Source organism: Schistosoma haematobium, chromosome ZW (genome assembly GCF_000699445.3).
Source record: "Schistosoma haematobium chromosome ZW, whole genome shotgun sequence".
NCBI lineage: Eukaryota > Metazoa > Platyhelminthes > Trematoda > Strigeidida > Schistosomatidae > Schistosoma > Schistosoma haematobium.
Window position 1 is genome coordinate 87,936,984 of NC_067195.1, and position 20,836 is coordinate 87,957,819.

Consider the following 20,836-nt stretch of genomic DNA (forward strand, 5'->3'; position numbering starts at 1 on the left):
AAATGAATTAAATACTTTAGCTTTAAAGAAGGAACGAATCGATCGAAGAAATTCCTGTTCATTTAGTCCCTCATTATTAACCCTACACTATTACATATCTATATATATCCATATGATTTACAATAATGAATTAATACTCATCGAGTGGATACGTTACATAATAATTACGTAATGACATTTCGATCATAAATTGAAAGAAAGAGGATTATTCATAATCAAAGTAATCATGGGAAAATCAAACATTTGCTACGTTGAATAATATGTAAAAAAGAGAAGAAGGAACTAACAAAATATTTTGATGAATGGTCAGTAGTATAGTCGTTATGTAAGAATCAAGAGACGAATGTTGCGAATATATAAAACACAAAGAATATGGAAGATATACGACAATAGTTTACCAAAGTTCTGCTACAAACTACCATATACCGATGGCTAACATAGCGAGAGTGGTTGTACAAACTTCTTTTGGATGCAGAGGTTAGGTTTTTAAACATGACTTCAGCAATGTGCAAAAGACAAACTCGTAAACCATGTGGCAAATTTGATGGAATACAATGGATAACCTTAAAAACTTTATTCAGTTCAACTTAATGAACTGTGTCCACTAATTGACCGAGAATAGAACTCTTAATCACTCTTATCTGTTGTTTACTCAACCACGACCGATGATGTTCTGTTATACAATGAGGAACTTGACGAATTGTCTATATTATGCAACATAGCAACTACTTGACTTTATTTCACTATTGTAAATCATATAGACATAGATATGTATTAGTGTAGAGTTAATGATGAAGAACTAATTGAACAGGAATTTCTTCACTCGATTCATTCCATCTTTATTAATACAAAATATTAAAGTGGAAATTTTCACTTTCGCTTTAGTGTTATTCTCTTAAATATGAATTTAATGAATTCAACTTTAAATACTTCTATATTCCTTGGATATTTCTATGATATAAATTCAATAAGTCACCATTTTGAATAGACCACTTTGAAAATATCAACAAAAAAAAATGAATGAAGAACTAATGTACTTTTCATTTATTTTATCATATAGAAGGTCTAAAGGTACTTTTATTTGAGTCTATCAACAGAAATGTATTACATTGATACAAATTAGCAAAAGTACTACTATGGTGGCCCCGTGGATCTGACTCCTATTTAGATTGTACGAATGTTTGTTACCGCCTATTCTCGTATATAATCGTCGACTTAAATCGCGTTAGTCAATAACGGAATTAAATAAGTCGAATAACGAGAATTGACTTGAGAATACATATATTTTGTATTTGAAGCGAATGAAACAGAGCAGAGCAAAATGACACGCAGGAAAGATGGCTGGGAAGCCAACTCCAATTTAGACAATAGTTACTCAATATTTATAGTCAGACAAAATAAAGCTACAAACATGCAGTGATTAATGGGATATGATGTGTACACACATATACTACGCTCATATAAAAACAGTCAAGATTGATAAGCGAATAATTGACAAGGTCAAAATATGACTCAAGTAGAATGAATAGAATGGGATGTCCGAAAGCTAGAATAAGGTATATGGGCTTAGCATAATAACTGACACTACACTACCCTATACAAATAAGTATTTTTTCAATTGATTAGATATATATCTTTGTATATAAACCAAACAATCTTATATGATGTGTAAGTGTAGAAAGTGAATCACAATTATATTTGTTTATCTGAAGCCTAGTTGATGAAAAGGTTAGTATTGTTTACAATCTTGGTGTTAAAAACATGAATAGTAGTGTCGGAAAGTTGATTTTAGTTATTAAGAGAATATGAAACAATATAATACTACTATCTATGATACCATCAGTAAACTTAGACAAGCGAAAAGATTAAAGAAAAATCATGAAATCATTAAATTTAACATTATTTATAAAACTGGTTATTGCCATAGTCTGGCTTTTAAAGGTTATATGTGGGCGTTGTTAAATAGTTCTCAAGTAATTCTAGTAGTTCCTGTATTGCAATGATCCATTGAATTATATTAATCCTTGTTTACTTTTGTAGTTAAGCTAACTGAAACCTAACTATTGAGTCTATTAGAAATTGATGATCAGTAACTAACCTACAAACTTTTTATAGGCTCTGTGAATTAAAAGATGATGGTATTATAGTATTTATCGATCGCTTACAATACAGCAAACATACTTAACCATGATTATGTGTTCAACAAATGGAGGCAGATGAAGTATTAATAGTGTTTTCATTTTCGAGATGTAACTTTTGTGTAATAAAACTATCAAGTTTCCACAGCTGGGTTCTCATCAGCCGAAAAAGAAACTTATTAATAACACCGGCTACAAGAATACGAAGAATCTGTAGCCCCGAAGTTGTAGATGAACAATTGGGCCTCTGAAAGGAGATACTTATCAAAAAATGGGTATCCTTAGATATTGATTGATAAGAATATGAGGCCAAAAACGCCAAAAACACAAATAATTACAGTATAAAAGAAAATTTTATACATGAACATCGATTTCAAAGGTGACAGAGCCGCATATATCTTAAAGAGGAGAATTTCGGATTCTTTAAAAAGAACATTCTTCGCAGCAACATTGCGAATATTATTCTCCAGCCGATCACTGTTCACCAATAATCTGAAAAATAAATTATCGCATCTGACCAACTCAATGTGCATTTACCAATTTACCTGCTCTTGTGGAGCTAGGTATATAGGTCGTTCGATGCGTATTTTATCTAAAAGAATTCAAGAACATTGTCCGGCCTGGCTAAAAAGAGGAGGCAACGGCTCAATAAAAATTTCTGTAATCGAACATCATGTGAACACAGGTCACTCAACCAAGACAGACTCTGCGTTCAAAGTCATCTACAAGGTAAGTAGAAATCTTCCAAAGACAATTAGACTGTATCTTCTTTGCATTGCTGAAGCATTAGCCATACATCTGGAAAAACCGGAATTGTCTGTGCGAAAGAGACTGGTACAACTTCTTCTTCTACCATGGTCTTAATGTATTAAAATTTTCCTCTCTTTTTCATATTCTTGTTCCTTTACAGCCATCTGCTTCACCTTCCATCTTCCCCGCAAATCCTCTGTCCCACAACTGGTTTATTTTGTTTCCACAATCATTCTGATTACATTTAATTTCAATTTCAACATTTTATCTTATCATGCTGAACCATCCTTTCCCAATGATAATTTCCCTATCTATCTTTTTTTATGAATAATACTTAAGCCATTAACAACCAAACGATTATTAAACTTTCCTTGTTTTAAAACTTTTTTAAATTCCTTTATTTATTTAACCTCATTGTCACCATGTATAACAGAAGTTTATTATCAGTATTATTATCATCCTGTTAATATAAGCATGTATATTTGCGATTGTACAGCTTTGAAAATGAATTCACCGATAAGGGGAGAACTCTTCGCTGAACTAATCTTTCTTATTTAATAAAACTCCTTCAAACATTTTTACACTATAAATCTAGTTTCCTATTTTGCTTTTCAAGCAATTTATTATTTTTTGAATGGAATAATGTTCATATTGTAATGTATAAATATGTTCTTAAGAGGTTAAAATGAAGCAAACTTAAGAATTTGTATACAATTGCTAGGTGAAAGCAACGAATCACTTGATAAGTTAATTGTTTATTATTTATTTATTTATTTAAACACATAAACATTATTACAAGAAGGCACCAAATAGATATGCGCCACATAAATCATTCTATTTATGTAAGGGCTGGAATACTACTTGTTGGGTGCCAAAACAGAAGCAAGTGGTTTTCTTAGGGAGTTAATCCTTGGGCTTTTTACCTAAGGATCTAATCCATAACGCAGTGGAACAAGGTTAGGAACTGAGTCTCATGGTAGCCGGTGACCAACAATAGATTCATACGTCATTTATTTTCTTAGGGTCCTGGAGCTCATATGCACCATTGGTTCGGAATCAGGGTTTTCCAACTCCCCTAGGTGGATCCTCCATATCCATCAACCGGGTTAAAGCGTCGGCCATTCACTTTTCATCCACTTCATTTCGTAAACAACACCTCAGCGACGAAAAGGCAATGAGTAGTTTTTCCCCTAGTAGTGGTTGTATGCACGTGGTTATATGAGAGCGTATCGAGAAAGAGAGTTGATTCTCCCCACTCTCAGTCCTACCAGGGCATTTATGATATAATTTTTGGATTATTTGTATAGTGATATTGTTACTTTTTAGTGTCTATTAAACAAATCACAATAGAAATGTTTATATATATGTATATATCCTTTCAAATGTTTTCTATTATTATATCCAGATCAAGAACAGCAATCCAATCACTCTTGATGACGAAACTCTGGAAGATGTAGAGTCCTTCACATACCTAGGAAGCATCATCGATGAACAAGGAGGTTCAGATGCAGACGTAAAGGCGAGGATCGGCAAAGCAAGGGTCGCATTCCTACAATTGAAGAACATATGGAACTCAAAACAACTTTCAACCAATATCAAAGTGAGAATCTTCAATACGAACGTCAAGGCAGTTCTACTGTATGGAGCTGAAACTTGGAGAACTACAACAACCACAATCAAGAAAGTACAAGTATTTATAAATAGCTGTCTACGCAAGATACTCAACATCCATTGGCCGGATACCATCAGCAATAGCCTTCTGTGGGAGAGAACAAACCAACTTCCAGCTGAAGAAGAAATTAGGAAAAGACGATGGAAATGGATAGGACATACATTACGCAAATCGTCAAACTGCATCACGAGGCAAGCCCTAACTTGGAATCCTGAAGGGAAGCGAAAAAGAGGAAGGCCAAAGAACACATTGCGTCGGATAATAGAAACAGATATGGAAAGGATGAATTACAACTGGAAGGAGCTAGAAAAGATCGCCCAGGACAGAGTTGGATGGAGAATGCTGGTGAGCGACCTATGCTCCTTCACGAGGAGTAACAGGCGTAAGTAAGTAAGTAAGTAATATCCAAATCACATCAACAAATACAATAGTTCTTCTTTTTTTTTCTTGTATAAATCTAAGAATGAATGACAAATGTAGACTTGAATGAATGAGAAATGAATAAGGAAAGATTTAAGCAGTTTAATATTTTCATTTCGTATCATAGATTCCATGTCCTATATGTATATCCATTTATATATTGTAAGTGTGTATATCATTAAAAGTATAGAAAAACAAACAAACAAATATTCAATACAGTTATACACCTACCCAACTGAATATCATTCATTGATCATTTATTTACACTATGTGAAATAGCTCATACAATTCATGATTATGTTTGTTTGTTTTTTTTGAAAAATAACAAAAAAAAGTATTTGTTAAGTTGAATTATATATGTATCTATGGTGATTGTTTATTTCTTTAAAAGCACCAACATTTCCAATATCCATTCTCTTTATCCAATTCAACATTACCATTTGGATCTGCTATATGAATGGGTTTTTATTTTTTAAAGAAAAATATAACATTTGATAGTAGATATGTAAATAAGTGAAATGATGTTGATTTTATACAAGAATTGAAAATTTATATATTCACATATATACAGTATGGTTAAGGTATGAAAATAGCCCAAATAGTTATGATGTTTAATTAAAACAAACATAATAATGATAATAATGGTGATATTAATTACCCAGAAAACTGATTACTTGTTATGTTCGACTTGGAAGATATTTTATGACGCCAAATTTGTCTAACACATTTGTTCTTTAGTTTAACTAAGGTTAAAGATGTTTTTCCTATTGGTGCGATGCAATTTTATTATTAGGGATCTTTTTCTAGCCTTCAAGATCATATAAATATAACGATACACAAATGCTATCTTCTTAAACCAGTTATTTTTTAATCCCTATCAATAAACCGTTATCGAAACATTTATTGTTTTTTTTTGTGTATGGATAAACTAAGGTTAATAAACTGAAAGAAGAATTATCAGAAGGGGTTTTGTGGAGATTTTAGAAATTTCCACTGGTTGAAATCATGAGTCAGTTGAAGCTAGACTATCATGGAAAACTTGGAAGCACTGGACGGCCGTTTCGCGGGGTACGGGATCGTGGATGCGCACTGCTGAGGAGTCCCATACTAGAACGAAACGGCCGTCCTGTGCTTCCAGGTTTTCCATGGTGGTCTAGCTTCAATTGACTCATGATTTCAATCAATGAAAGAAGAATTGTCCAATCTAGTGTATCTTAATCAAAGTTAGGATTACTTATCACTTTGAAAGTAAAGTCACCATAGATTTCGGGAAAACAAAAATGAATAATTCATTATAATAAAATATAATTTCACAAATGTAATATTTCATTTATTAATAGTAAAAATGACCTGCACAATCAGTCTTGCATGGTTTGAGAGAATAATTTATCAATGGTATTGAATGTCAATGATAATATATGACAAACATATTGAAACTGATCATATTTATCAATGAATTTGAAAATTGAAGTGTTAAGTTCGGTCTCATATCGGATTATCTGTATGCATTACTACTAGACTACAATAAATTATAATGACATAACTTTCCTGTATTTCCCTATGCTTTACACAGTTTCATCACTAGCTAATATCAATAGGCTGTCAGAATTAACTAACTGATAAGAAACCTTTACCAACTACTTATATAAATTTATCATTCTTAAATTACTATCGTACAATCAGTCAAACTGTGTGTGTGTGTGTGTGATTTCACTCTTAGTTGAATGAACTCGTTAGTTTATCTATCATTAAACTATATATTTATTTAAAAGAAGTGTAAAACATAAAATAACCATGAATAAAAACAATCATATTTAATTGAGATCAATAAACTATTTTATTATTATGCATCATCTTCATAAAAATATACACCAGAAACAATATGTAATTTGTTCATTGATAAATTTACTTTAGTATTTATGTTTATATAAATAAGCACTTATGAACAAGCACATTCCAATGATGATAATAATAATCAGTTTACATAGAGACAAACAGCGACAACAACAACAACAACAAAAAAGAAGAGAAAACAGTTAACATACATCATTGAGAAGTATCTTTTAGATTACACAACAACATTGTTGTTGATGATTTCTATCAATTCGACTTAAGATCAATGACAAATTTATTATTATTTTTTATCTCATAGTTTATTTGTGTAATATAATTAAGATTAGAATGTAGATAATGTGATTTATGAGATCTATTTTAAATATTTAATTTTGTAATTTTAATAGTTGAGATCATGAGTCAATTGAAGCTAGATCATCATGGAAAACCTGGAAGCACTGGACAGCCGTTTCGTCCTATTGTAGGACTCCTCAGCGGTGTACACCCACGATCCCGTTTCGCGAGACTCGAGCCCAGAACCTATCGGTCTCACGGGCGAACGTTTAACCTCTAGACCACTGAGCTGGCCGGTATCCAACGGTGTTAATGTCTAACTTTAACCAGTACAATAAATTGAGCGACACATCCACCATTGTTCTCAGTGAGTTACTATCTCACAACAGACCAGGTTGAACTCCACTTGTTATTGCTTCTCACTAGAACTACAGGAAATACCTCTTTAATTGACTCATGATCTCAACTATTGAAGTTGCTATAATATCCACTAAACCCCTTCTGATACTAATGAACATATGCTCACTAGTGACTGGCTTCAAGACGTATTTGCTGGAGTTCTAGTGAGAAGTAATGTACTGAACAGTTCAGCCGATTTTTTAAATTAGTTCAAAATGTCACTTTGATGACTTGAACATTATGGCATGTTCATCTACTTAAACACTAGATGCTTCTATAGATATGTCCTTTTGGTAAAACCTGATATTTGATAAGGGTAAAACATAAAGATGACATTTATAAAATTTAACCGTTTTACACAATGAAAAGGTTACCATCTAATAATCCAAGTGAATATAGATCATTTAATCAGTTCCATAAATAAATCTGTCTCACTAAGTTTTTGATTATTTTCATCTCAAAGCGATAAATTAAATTAATAGTGGAAGGTTTTTTTTATTTCATATTGACTGATTACTTAACTAACTATGCAACTAACAACCCCATATCAAGTGAATAATAAAAAAATCTATCGAGTATTGATTTATTGTTTTGAATATACTAAACTTTCAATAGTTTTGTTTTAGTGTCAAAATGCAGATTAACCTAATTAACTTTAGTGAACTGAATGTTATCTCAAGATTTCCGTATTGTAACATGTAACTGAAAGCTGCTAGCTCATTATAAATGAATTCGATTATTGTACTGCACTACTTACATACTTCTGTTTTCAAAACATTACAATCATTTAGCTAAATGATCAACAAAACGACACAAAATTAAATCAGAAGGGGTTTCGCGGATATTATAGTAATTTTAGTAGATGAGATCATGAGTCAGTTGAAGCTAGACCATCGTGGGAAACCTGGAAGCACTGGATGGCCATTTCGTTCTACTATGAGACTCCTCATCAGTACGCATTCACGATCCCGCCCTGAGAGATTCGAACCCAGAACCTATCAGTTACAATTGACTCATGATCTCATCCATTAAAATTACTATGATATCCATAATCAACCTATGCTCACTAGTGAATGGCTTCAAGAGGTATTTCCCGGAATTCTAGTGAGAAGCAATGACCAGTGGAGTTCAACCAGGTCTGTTGTGAGATAGTAACTCACTGAAAAAAAAGGTGGATGTGTCGCTCAATTTATTGCACTGGTTAAAGTTAGACATTACCACCGTTGGATATCGGCCAGCTCAGTGGTCTAGAGGTTAAACGTTCGTCCGCGAGACGGGATCGTGGGTGTACACCGCTGAGGAGTCCTACAATAGGACGAAACGGCTGTCCAGTGCTTCCAGGTTTTCCATGATGATCTAGCTTCAATTGACTCATGATCTCAACTATTAAAATAATATAGAAAAGTCCAATCGAATCAGCCTAGACACAATATTGTAGCAAGAATGTTTACAGAAGGGATTTTGTTGAATATACAAAGTATCAATATATACTTTATATTAATTATTATGGTTATAATTATTATATTTTAACTTTCAATAGGCTTTTTTATTTACATTACTCAACTGTTTATTGTTATTTCTTTCGATTTCATTGTTTGCGCAAATGTAGATATGTATAATTAACAGAGAGTGTTACATTAAGTATACAAGAAAAAGGATACGTTCATTTTCTTTTGAATTATTTATACTTTTAACGACTTCTACTACAACTTCATCAAATAACTAAAATAAAAGATTGATTAGAGGGTGAAATTACATATAAACAATAATGAAAATGTAATATTATTATCAAAAGGGGTTTATGTACATATTATAATAACTTTTATTGTCTCATAGGTTTGAAAGGTCCTGAGTTCGAATTTCGCGAGACGGGATCGTGAATACTCACTGCTGAGGAGTCTCATACTAAAACAAAACGACCATCTAGTGCTTTCAGGTTTTCTATAGTGGTCTAGCTTCAACTGACTTATGATCTTAACTATTAAAATTATTATAATATTATTATTGAATTAAATTACTACAACACATCAAAAATATTATTACTGAATCTATTAGTAAGTCGGTGAACGTATTAACGAAAATAGTAAACAAGAAAATTGTTTTTTTTTCGTTTTATGTTCATGTGATAATCGATTCCAATGAAATCATTTGAAGTTATGAAATATGAAAATATATATTTAGCATAACTACCACTAAAGTATAAGCTTTTGAAAGAATTAATAGTATGGATATAAGATTTAAAAAAAAATATCAGATGAATAGAAGACTACGTGGTTCTACTAGCATTCCTTTATCAAAAGGCATAGTTGTTATTATAATTAAGCAGAATCTTCAATTGAACCGCGTCAAACTAAATTTTCTATAGTTTACATAAGCACAGTAACAGATTGTGATTTACTATGTCTTATACTTTAAAATAGTTAATTAATAATTTACATATTTGACAAAATATTTCAACCAGTAAAATTAGTCGAAATATAATGATATTAAGCACTCAATCAACCATTTACCTTCTTTATTTGGAAATCTGTTTTGGCACTAGTTTCAACAAAGAATAAATTTTCTTTTTCGGCTTTCTTAGCTGCTTCTTCAGTCGTTACAACTCTGTAAAAAAAAGAACCAAATTTATGCAAGTAAAATTCTGTATTTCAGATATGATTTTGTCATTGTTTAACTTTCCATGGATCTGGCACATACCAATACATATTTTGATGGAGTTTAGTTCTCTGAACTGGATGGTTCAGATTTTAGTCTAAGAGTTTGAAGTGAAGTAACTTATCATCTTGACCACTTCACTCATCCTGAAAGTCACATCAGTCCTGTGAGATGAGTAGCTCACACAGTCTCAGCGTGAACAAAGGAAGATAATTTTGATGTTCATAAATTTTTCAATGTGTAATTCAAAAAATATATTCTTCTGACTATACGAATGTAGGGATTTTGGACACCAGTCTGTTTTATTTTCTCTTACACCTGAAGCGAGCATACAAGACATGCATAGCCTGTTAGAACTTGATCAACAGTACATCCCAAGCATGATGAAATATTCACCTGAGCAATATTGAAAAGAGGAGCATACTTTTAGTTAGAGATGGTTGATATGGCCTCGAATCTTCAGTGAGTCCGTTGATATGATTTACACACCTTAAACCACATTCTGTCCAGAGTTGCAATGACAGCTACCTAATAAATAAGCGTGACCAAACCAAGATACCTTTACAACTATAAAGTCAATAACTTCTGAAACGAGTAGTGTCAAAAGGTGCGGATCAAGTGACTTAGGTCTTTAAGCTGATCATGATTAATGTTTAAAGATCTCAGGTGATATGGGTAGAGCGCCACAGAGTAATTAATTCTCTGGTTTATTATGCTTAAATTTTAATATTATCACGTAATCCTTGTTTCTCATTTTCATTACTTGTTTTCGATTTATATTTTCTATGTTTGATTTGTACTGTCATTGTCAACAATATTATTTCTACTGATTGAGCCGATACAAAGTGAGGCTGTTTAGTTTGATTAAAATTAATGCCATACTTTAAACAATTTATGTCATACTGAATGAATAAACAGTAATTCAGTCATAAAAACACTATTACTTAGTCACTACCTTAGTTTGTAGAAGTATGAAACTTTTCTCTAAGGTTGTCATTAAAACGATTCTTTAGATAATCAAGAGCAAGGAAACGATTAAGTACATTTGAACATCGCCTGGTGCATGCTAGTTAAATTGCTGAATTCGGATAATAATTGAAAAAAATGTGTTGCTCATTGTCATCGAACACAGACAATATAAAATTCATTATCATTTTTGGTCTTTTCTAATATCAAGAATGTTAAGTCAGGCTAAGGTTATATCACAATATGACATGAGTTGATGATGTAAACTGTTAAGTCTGAACCTTAAAGCTTAAACGTTTTACGCGCACTTCAAGTCCTGAAACTCTAGGATTTAATTCTCTGTGTGGAGACTTCGCTGATTACTGATTAGTAGTTACAAACTGCAACGAAACAGCTATCTGTTAGACTGATGTTCAGTGGTTCTAATACTAATAAGAATTACACTTCACATTATATTGATATAATGGAAAGCCAAGTAGGTATGAAACTTTATATAATTCCATAAAATAGGTGTTATGTTTCAGATATAAAGTCACACACGTACAGAATTTTATCTGGATCAATTATTTACCACGTGAGTATGAAGTTACTTTTAGATCTTATAATTAATGTTTTAATTTTGTTATCTTAAGACTCACCCTGATTCCATTCAAAAAGCTGGTGGCTTTTAAATACATAAGGAGGTTTAACAATTTTACGGTTTATTTAAAGTATGATGATTTACTGGTAAAGAAGGAGGAAGTTTCTAGAGTTATGTGTTCGCGATATATGTCGACAAAATATAAATCTTAACAAAAAATAATGGGTTCGGTACACTAGAGGAATTTTAATACGTTTCGCATCCGCAAAATATTAATTGTAATAGTAGTCAGAGATGGGTGGTGGTTAATAGTGGAATCCATAACACCAATTTCGTCCTATTTTGAACGCGGCAGTTGAGCGCACCTGAATCCTAGAGTTGATGAGCACCTCAGGAATTAGTATTGTTATTATTATTATCATCCTTATTATTATTATATGTACTGTACACTAACTCGGGATATTATTTACTTAATTTGAGAATCATTTGTATAATTTGTTGCCGATATACTTTATCATCTGATAAACAAATAGATACATCATTTGATTAGCACAGTAGTTAATAAAATCTCACTATAGAGACTTGTCTCCACCTTCCTTACTGAGCTTCATTAAACGTTGCTAGTTTAAGCTTAAATTGCAAACGTTTACAATGAGTCATATTTTTTATAAAATTGCGGCCTAATCAATATATCATTATCATTGTCGGATCGTGATATTTATCTCATTGAAGCTTTATAGGTAGGTGACTTGACTTGTATTAGAACTCATCTGTAACAATTCTGAATGATATCATTTTAATCTGATAGTTTCAATGGAAGAGATGGGATAAATCAAATATTCAGATTCTAAACATTTATCAATTAAATAAACATTTATTCATGTCCTTCTTGATAATGAAGCATGATGCCTTATACCAGAGCAATTTATATAGAATAACAACGTGTAAAAAAGTTATTTTACATGAAAAGGATATATTAAGTGTATGACTCAAAGTGAAAAAGTCGTTGGGAATTACAAATATTACCAAATATTCCTGACAAATTTCGTCAAGAAATATCTCATGAAATCGATCTTAGTTACTCAATGGAACATTAAAACAATTTTGATTCAAATTAACGTAGCTTAGCGTCATAAATACATAAGAAGAGCAGACTAGAGAAAACCAGGCCGGTTTTCGACCTGGACGTGGTTGTATAGATCAGATATTGACACTACGTCAGGTTCTAGAACACAGGCACACATTCAGACGCCCCACAATGGTAGTATTTCTCGACCTTAGGCGTCATTCGACTCTGTAGATCGTGAGGTTCTATGGCAGTGTTTGTCACTGAAAGGAGTACCAAAGAAGTACATTAACCTTATAAAGGCTCTCTACTCGAATACAACTGGTAGAGTGAGAGCTTATGGCGAACTGTCATCAGAATTGATTACCTCAAGTGGTGTTCGTCAGGGCTGTCCACTCTCCCCATTCTTGTTCAACTTTGTCATTGACGTACTTTTAGAGATAACACTCTCCTCATCTAAATTTACAGGGGTTGAACTTCTACCAGGAGATTCACTTGTTGACTTAGAATATGCTGATGACATGGTTTTATTTGGCGAAGACGCTGACAAAATGCAGAGTCTTCTGACCACTCTAAGCAACAATGCAAGCATGTTCGGGATGCGATTCTCCCCCTCGAAATGCAAAATGTTGCTTCAGGATTGGGTTACATCGACACCCAAAACAATGATAGGGAGTGAAGTAGTTGAGTGTGTCGACCGCTTCACTTATCTTGGAAGTCTCATCAGCCCTTGTGGTTTAGTGTGTGACGAAATCTCAGCACGGAGACAGAAGGCTCGACTAGCTTTTACCAACTTGCGTCATTTATGGCGTAGGCGAGATATCCGTCTATCAACCAAAGGAAGTGTTTACTGCGCAGCAGTTCGTCCCGTCCTACTTTATGGCAGTGAAACATGGTCGGTACGAGTAGAGGATATTCGTAGGTTACTAGTATTCGGTCATAGGTGTCTTCGAAACATTGCTCGTATATCCTGGGACTATCGAGTAAGTAACGCAGTTGTTAGGAAACGGGTACTAGGTAAGGATGGCAAACAATTAATGAAGTAGTGAAACTTCATCAGTTGAGATGGCTGGGACACGTGTTACGTATGCCCAACGACCGACTACCTCGACGTGGTATGTTCAGTGGTATAGGAGTAGATTGGAAGAAAGCTAGAGGCGGCCAAACCAAAACATGGCATTTTTCATGTCCCTTTTTTCCTCTTTCCAAATTTATTTCACTGAATTGTACTCTTTAAATAACATCTTCAAACCCTAATCTTCCCTATTACTGCTTATACTCTTGCTACCTCTACCACTACGGGATTTGAATCGACAACTGCATCTCTGTGCTAATGTGGTGTGGCAACTCGAACTGATGTACGTACGTACGAAGTTCTACGTTGTTACTGACTGACTGACTGACTGATAAATACATAAAGACACTTAAATTTATGTCATTATTATCCTCATAAAGGCAAGTATTTCTATCCGACTTCCCGAACTATTCATTTGAGAGTGGTTCAAAGTAAATTATAAATAAACGTCCCGATATATATAAAATGTGAGGTTTTGTAAAATTTAGGATAACCATTAACGAGATCAAAACAAAGAACTGGTAATTCGTATAACAGTTGATACTCTTTCATAAAATTTAAACTCTACACCCAGGAATAAAACACCCAATTTAACGACATAATAGATTGTCTTACATTAACAGTCAATGAGTGTGAAATATTGTGTACCACTTTTGGTATGGTGTGTGTCAGAGTTGCAAGACCAATCTATTTAATTTATCTTTGAGCCATCAAAATTTTCGAGTATATATGTATATATAATTCATGTTGACTACATTTAAAAATCTGGAAAACCAATATTAACAGAAATATCATTGAAACTGTAAGAAACTGGATCATATTACATTAATGGTCAGAATCTCCGGACATATGTGTTTACTATTTGTGTAAGTATAGGTATGTGTAATTCGGATCTTATTTCGTAGACATTATTTAAGCAGTGATCAGTTAAACTCAACCGTATCGACAGGGAGATAGATAACAATAATATAATCTAACCACAAGCGCACTGAAGCGGAAAAAATCAGCTATTGGGTTTTCATCCTATTATATAAATTGATAGTGAATTCAGACTTTCTTTTGGTAAAAATTTACTCCATTCGGGATGCTGTATGTGTAGATGGCTAAAGCGTGTGTTGCATATCAACAGCCAGCAATTTCCATGACGTGTAATTGTGGTTGAAAACTGAGTTATTTAAATGGAAGTTAAAAGCAAGGGAGTCAAGTTATATAAACATTAAAGGATTTTGTTTGTTTTCTTCCTGAAGACTTATAAGCTAGAGCCTCTGAAAAACCCATAATCTTTGATTTCAGAACTCAGGTAACATTTTTTCGTGTTGGTTTCAGTGAAGTTACTAGTATGTATTCTTAATCCACACCTGGGTATTAAACCAAAATTTTCAAATAAAACTTTGTACCCTTTACCTTTACTAGCTTTATTTCTAAAATAACTCTGAAAATCTTTTTCTCTGCCATTGCCAGCTTTTGCAAATTGTATTCGCGTGCTTTCGTACTAGATCCTACGTTTATTATAGTCAAGTGGGTGAGGAGTATAGACTAATTCTAGCTAATGACACAACTGTTTGCGATTACTTCTTATTCAATGGTGAAAAGTAGGTTCGGGAGACAAGACTGCCTTCAATAAAACAAATTATAACTAAATATATAAACCGCAAAATGTCTCTCGTTTAGCATTATTAATAACCCACAAATGTTTTATGATATTTTTCCGGCAAAGTTGTAATGTAGGATGGTAATAAGTTCGATCGAACACAATTTACAAACATTTGGGTCATAACTTACCGTTTGTCTTCTAAATCAACTTTGTTGCCGACGAGAAAAACCAATGTTTTTGATGGACGTTCAGTGCGAATTTCTGCGATCCATTTATCAGCTCTGACAAATGATTCACGACCTTACACACCAGGACAAACGGTAATAATTAAATTAGCATTAATTTCTGAGACGTGAACAAATTTATTATTAAACGAAATTTTTGTACATGTTTTGGTACTTATTGTATATGACCGAACTTAACAAGAAAGAAAGATATCTGTATGAAAAACCATATGTCACTGAATTATTTCTCAAGCCGAAATAGAAAGCGTTTTCTGAATTTGGCTCGAGATAGGATTCTGTTGATCGTCACCGTAAAGTTGGAGTTTTAACAATTTATTTTCAAATCGATAGGATAACAGTAACAGAAGCCATAAATTTTAGGACATTATGGAAGAAAGACAGTCTGATTAACGGCACAAAACCAAAACGTCATGCAGTTTCAATTTTTTGCCTTCTAACTCCAATAAAGTAATAGGCCGTCCAACATAAGGGTGAAAGAATTACTTGCCAGTATAGCAGCAGATGAACGTTTGGTTCGAATAATTTTGTGCAGTGATAACTACGACTTCACTGGCAACAGTTGAAATAATGGTAAAATGAACAAATTTTGAACTAGATGATACAATCAACAGCATAAGTATCCAGATTTGCATGACAGGCTAAAAGTAATACACATCAAAAACTACTTTTGAATTGAATTCGGCTTCTTGAAGCCATTTCTGAGACATTACCAGAACAGTGATACTTTGAACAAAAATTACAAGGCATGAACAAAAGTTATAGTTTCAAACTCTAGACCTCCAATCTAGAATTAACCTTGAGCAACAACAAAACCGCTTAAGGCACTACTTTTTACTTTTACTTAAAAGCTTCATAATTGTATCTGAAATAAGGAATGATAGATAAAACGAGCTATCTCATTCCAATATATGCAATCATAAGAACAAGGCATCAATAGACGTCTAGCGCTCCAAGCACGTAACTGTAATTTGAAAGCATTTAATTCTCTCTGTGGGTATATTTCTATTGAAGATGCAGCTACACAATAAAGCTATCAGATTTATTTGATTTCATCAAAAGTCACTTACTTGTGACGTCATAGACGACGATTGCTACAGATGAATCCTTTATATAGCTAGGAATGAGGCTGCTAAACCTTTATGTGGTATTAAATTTAAACTTTTTGAGATACCTTTCCTGACCAGCTGTATCCCACAACTGCAAACGTATCTGGGAAATGAAAGTCAGATAGAAAATAACACACCTTCTTACTGATTTTTCGTTGAAACAAAGAGTTTTTGAAACAAAGTCAATGCCTATTGTAGCCTGCAACATTACAAACGCATGTAATAAGCTCAACAAACATGATAAGCTGGATCGAATGTATCGTGCATGAAACGTAGTATGATTGATGTTTTTCCAGCTACTAATTTAAATTATTCTTATGATAATCACCTCCATGTTCTCCAAGGAAAACACACTTGGATTTTATAATCGAATACTCAGAATCAACTGCTCCCTTCATATCACGAAAACTGATCAAACTGACTAAAAGTCCGCAGAAAAGTGTATTGATCAAATGGTTCAAGACGAGATAGAAGAAGGGTTCGTTTAAACGACTTCCGTATGTAATAAAAGCAGATAATCAAATCCATCAGATAAAAATCCATGCACGTTTAACGATAAAAAGAAAAAGCATCAATCATAGTGCGATACTTTCTTTAGTCCTTGAGAGTTTGTAAGGTTTTCTCAACTGTTTGAGGTCGGTATAAAAGAAGCTTTCGCTTAACGGGTTTAAGTGTCTAGTAGCAGTGAATCACTAATATCTCCGGACAGGAACCTAGGTATATCAACGATAATAGAGGATGTAGCGGTAAATAAATCCCCAAAATAAATGGCACTAAGTTTTCGACATTGGATGCTGACCATATGTTTTAGTTTACTCATCTAGCTGAAGGCGCTCGGTCAGGCATCCGCACCAGATCACGTGTGGTAACGCTGTGCTCAACATCAACCGCAATCGCTAGCCAGATTAGATCAGAGAATTCCGATATATTGGTCATCGCCAAATATACTCTTCCGATCTCCTCGACTCTGTCTTTTGATTTCTCTGGGTGGGAACGAAATACATTAGAAGGTGTTACTGGTAGAAGCGTTGTCAAACACTGAATACCTGTGACATCATCATTGGTGAGACCGACGTGATCTGGTACGCCTAATTGCAACTGTGAGTCTGTTCCTTTTTGGGATTTTTATATATCATTGCCTTATTGTTTTTATTTTTTTAAACATTGTGATTATTTTTTCGTGTTTTTTCTTGGATATATATATATTTTCCCCTCGTTCATTATCGTACTTCATACTTCATCATGACTGAACAGACACCTAAAGTACTCAAGCTTAAGACTTTGTCCCCACCTTCGTTTCAACTGATGCCTTTCTGGCCCGACAACATCGAAGCCTGGTTTTGCTACGCAGAAGCCGACTTCTCCGAGCACGGCGTGATCGACACACGTGCACAATTCCTCGCAGTAGTCAAGGCACTACCGCGCGAATTCAACAGGTACGTGACACCTAGTATGTTTACTAGTGATGTTTCCGATCCTTACGAAATCTTGAAACGCTCGATTCTCAAACGAGGAGACCTAACCGATCAACAAAGGTTAGATCAACTCTTCAATAACATCGACCTGCAACACGGTTCTGCGACGGACATGTTGCAACGGATGAGAGAGGTTGTAGGCCCAAGAACTTTCGACGAAGGTCTATTCAAACAACTCTTCTTGTCAAAACTTCCCCAACAGGTGCAAGCAGTTCTGGTCTCGTTCCAGAACAACGCCTTAGACGAACTGGCTGCATCTGCGGACCGTATTTTAGGAATGACGAAATCGTCTACTACCGAGGTATTTTCAGTCAAAGAAAAGCCTAGACGACTCAGAACGACATAACCAAGTCATGTCATACACTCACGCATTATCTTAGTCTTCGTACCGACAGCAAGAGATCGCGCACACCACGTAGAAGCATTTCTCGTAAGCGATCTGTCTCTAGACCACGAGAGACGGATAACCCCGACTGGTGCTGGTATCATAACCAGTATGGAAAGTCTTCCAGAAATTGCAGAAAACCCTGCAATTTTCCCAACACGAAACCGACTGATTCGAAAAACAATTCGGGAAACTTCCAAGCCGGCACGCGTTAACGGCAACCGTAGCCGGCGAACATAGCCGTCTGTTATACGTCACAGATGCGACAACGAGAGTTCGCTACCTCGTCGATACTGGCGCAGAAGTTAGCGTTCTCCAAGCGAATCCTAACGACCAACTTCACGAATCGACCCTAAACTTACAGGCGGCAAACGGAAAACCGATCGCTACGTATGGCAAAATGTACGTTTACCTTAACGTGGGTTTACGCAAACCCATTCACTGGATTTTCGTTGTTGCAGATGTTTCTATGCCAATCATTGGTATGGACCTTCTACAACACCACAATCTGATCATCGACACTCGCAAACGGAGGCTAGCAGACGGAAACACTAATTTGTCCGTTTGCGTAACTTCTTTTACTGGTTGTAGAGTATCCCCAGTCACAGTTAAACATATGATAGACCCACTCTATCAACCACTACTCGATAAGTATCCTGGGATACAACAAACTCAACCGAAACTACCGTGTGTAACCAGCAATGTTACACATCACATCACGACTACAGGACCACCTGTATTCTCTAAAGCACGACGACTAGCTCCTGAAAAGCTAAGGTTAGCGAAAAACGAATTCGATCACATGATAGACTTAGGAATCATACGACCGTCAAGTAGCCCATATGCATCCCCGTTGCACATGGTCCCTAAAAAGGACAGCAACGATTGGCGTCCAACTGGCGACTATCGGCGATTGAATGCAAAAACCATTCCCGATCGTTACTCGTTGCCTCACATTCACGATTTGACAGCTACCTTGAAAGGTACAACTGTCTTTTCGAAAATCGACTTGGTTAAAACGTATAACCAAATCCCTATGGCTACTGACGACATACCGAAAACAGCTATCATAACTCCCTTCGGACTCTATGAATTTTTGCGAATGCCTTTCGGTCTAAGAAATGCTGCTCAAACATGCCAAAGATTCATAGACGACGTTTTTCGAGGTCTCAACTTCGTACACGCATATGTTGACGACTGTCTAATCGCAAGTCCGAACAGAGAAACACATCTCAAGCATCTGGATCTTGTTTTCGAACGACTACAAAAACATGGCATTACTGTAAACGTTCAGAAATGTCAAATTGGGACCGACTCATTAGACTTTCTGAGACACACTATCGATGCTCAAGGTATCCGACCCCTTAGAATCAAATTGGCGACCATTCTGGATTACCCAGAACCGACCACCGTCAAGCAATTACGCACGTTCAACGGCCTGGTAAGTTTCTATAGACGTTTCATACCCAAATGCGCATTACTTATGAAACCTCTGACCGACCAACTTCGTGGAAATGCGAAATCCATTAATTTGGACGACACCGCACGGAAAGCATTCTCCACAGTTAAGGAACTGATTGCTAAAGCAACAATGCTCGCACATCAGGACACCCGAGCACCCATTAGCATCGCTGTAGACGCATCCGACTCGGCAATTGGAGGAGTCTTACAACAATGGGTTAACAACTCCTGGCAACCCTTGGCATTTTTCTCTAGAAGGTTGCTAGACACTGAATCGAGGTACAGCACATTCGGTAGGGAACTCCTAGCTATGTATTGTGCTGTACGGCATTTCCAACACTATATCGAAGGCCGTGAATTCACTCTTTTCACTGACCATAAAGCACTCACTTTCTCGTTAAGCTCTCCTTCTGACAAGTACTCTCCCCGTGAGTCTCGACAACTGGACTACATTTCGCAGTTTACTTCAGACATTCAACACATCTCTGGAGCAAACAATGTAGTTGCAGACGCTTTATCTCGTATAACTTCCTTGAACAGTTTCCAAGGAATCGGTCTTCATAAACTCGCCGAGCTTCAAAAAGAAGACACTGATCTTCAGCACGAGTTATCGTCCACAACACTTAAACTACGCATCAAACAGATGGGTACAGGTAAGGAAACCTTACTGTGTGACACATCTACAGGTAGGGATCGCCCAATCGTGCCGAAACATTATCAAC

The 20,836-nt window shown here is 34.9% G+C and overlaps 1 protein-coding gene across 8 annotated transcripts; it reads right to left on the minus strand.

Moving 5' to 3' along the window:
• Positions 1 to 4,985: 4,985 nt before the first annotated feature.
• RABH1B_1 (Ras- protein RABH1b) lies at positions 4,986 to 17,239 on the minus strand (the record flags this gene model as incomplete). Of its 8 annotated transcripts, XM_051212636.1 has the most annotated exons (10): positions 17,122 to 17,239; positions 17,031 to 17,089; positions 16,939 to 16,992; positions 16,859 to 16,896; positions 16,755 to 16,822; positions 16,523 to 16,717; positions 15,631 to 15,742; positions 10,017 to 10,110; positions 9,168 to 9,228; positions 5,188 to 5,426 (listed from the first exon to the last, which is right to left on the minus strand). In XM_051212636.1, the coding sequence occupies exons 6-10, from the start codon at positions 16,539 to 16,541 to the stop codon at positions 5,365 to 5,367; spliced, it is 348 nt and encodes a 115-aa protein (XP_051072821.1). In that variant the 5' UTR covers positions 16,542 to 16,717; positions 16,755 to 16,822; positions 16,859 to 16,896; positions 16,939 to 16,992; positions 17,031 to 17,089; positions 17,122 to 17,239. The 8 variants fall into 8 exon arrangements, with proteins under 8 accessions (XP_051072818.1, XP_051072819.1, XP_051072820.1 ...); XM_051212638.1 differs by having other exon boundaries at positions 5,221 to 5,429; positions 16,650 to 16,717; positions 16,931 to 16,992; positions 17,031 to 17,239; XM_051212631.1 differs by lacking the exon at positions 16,523 to 16,717 and having other exon boundaries at positions 5,365 to 5,426.
• Positions 17,240 to 20,836: the final 3,597 nt, after the last annotated feature.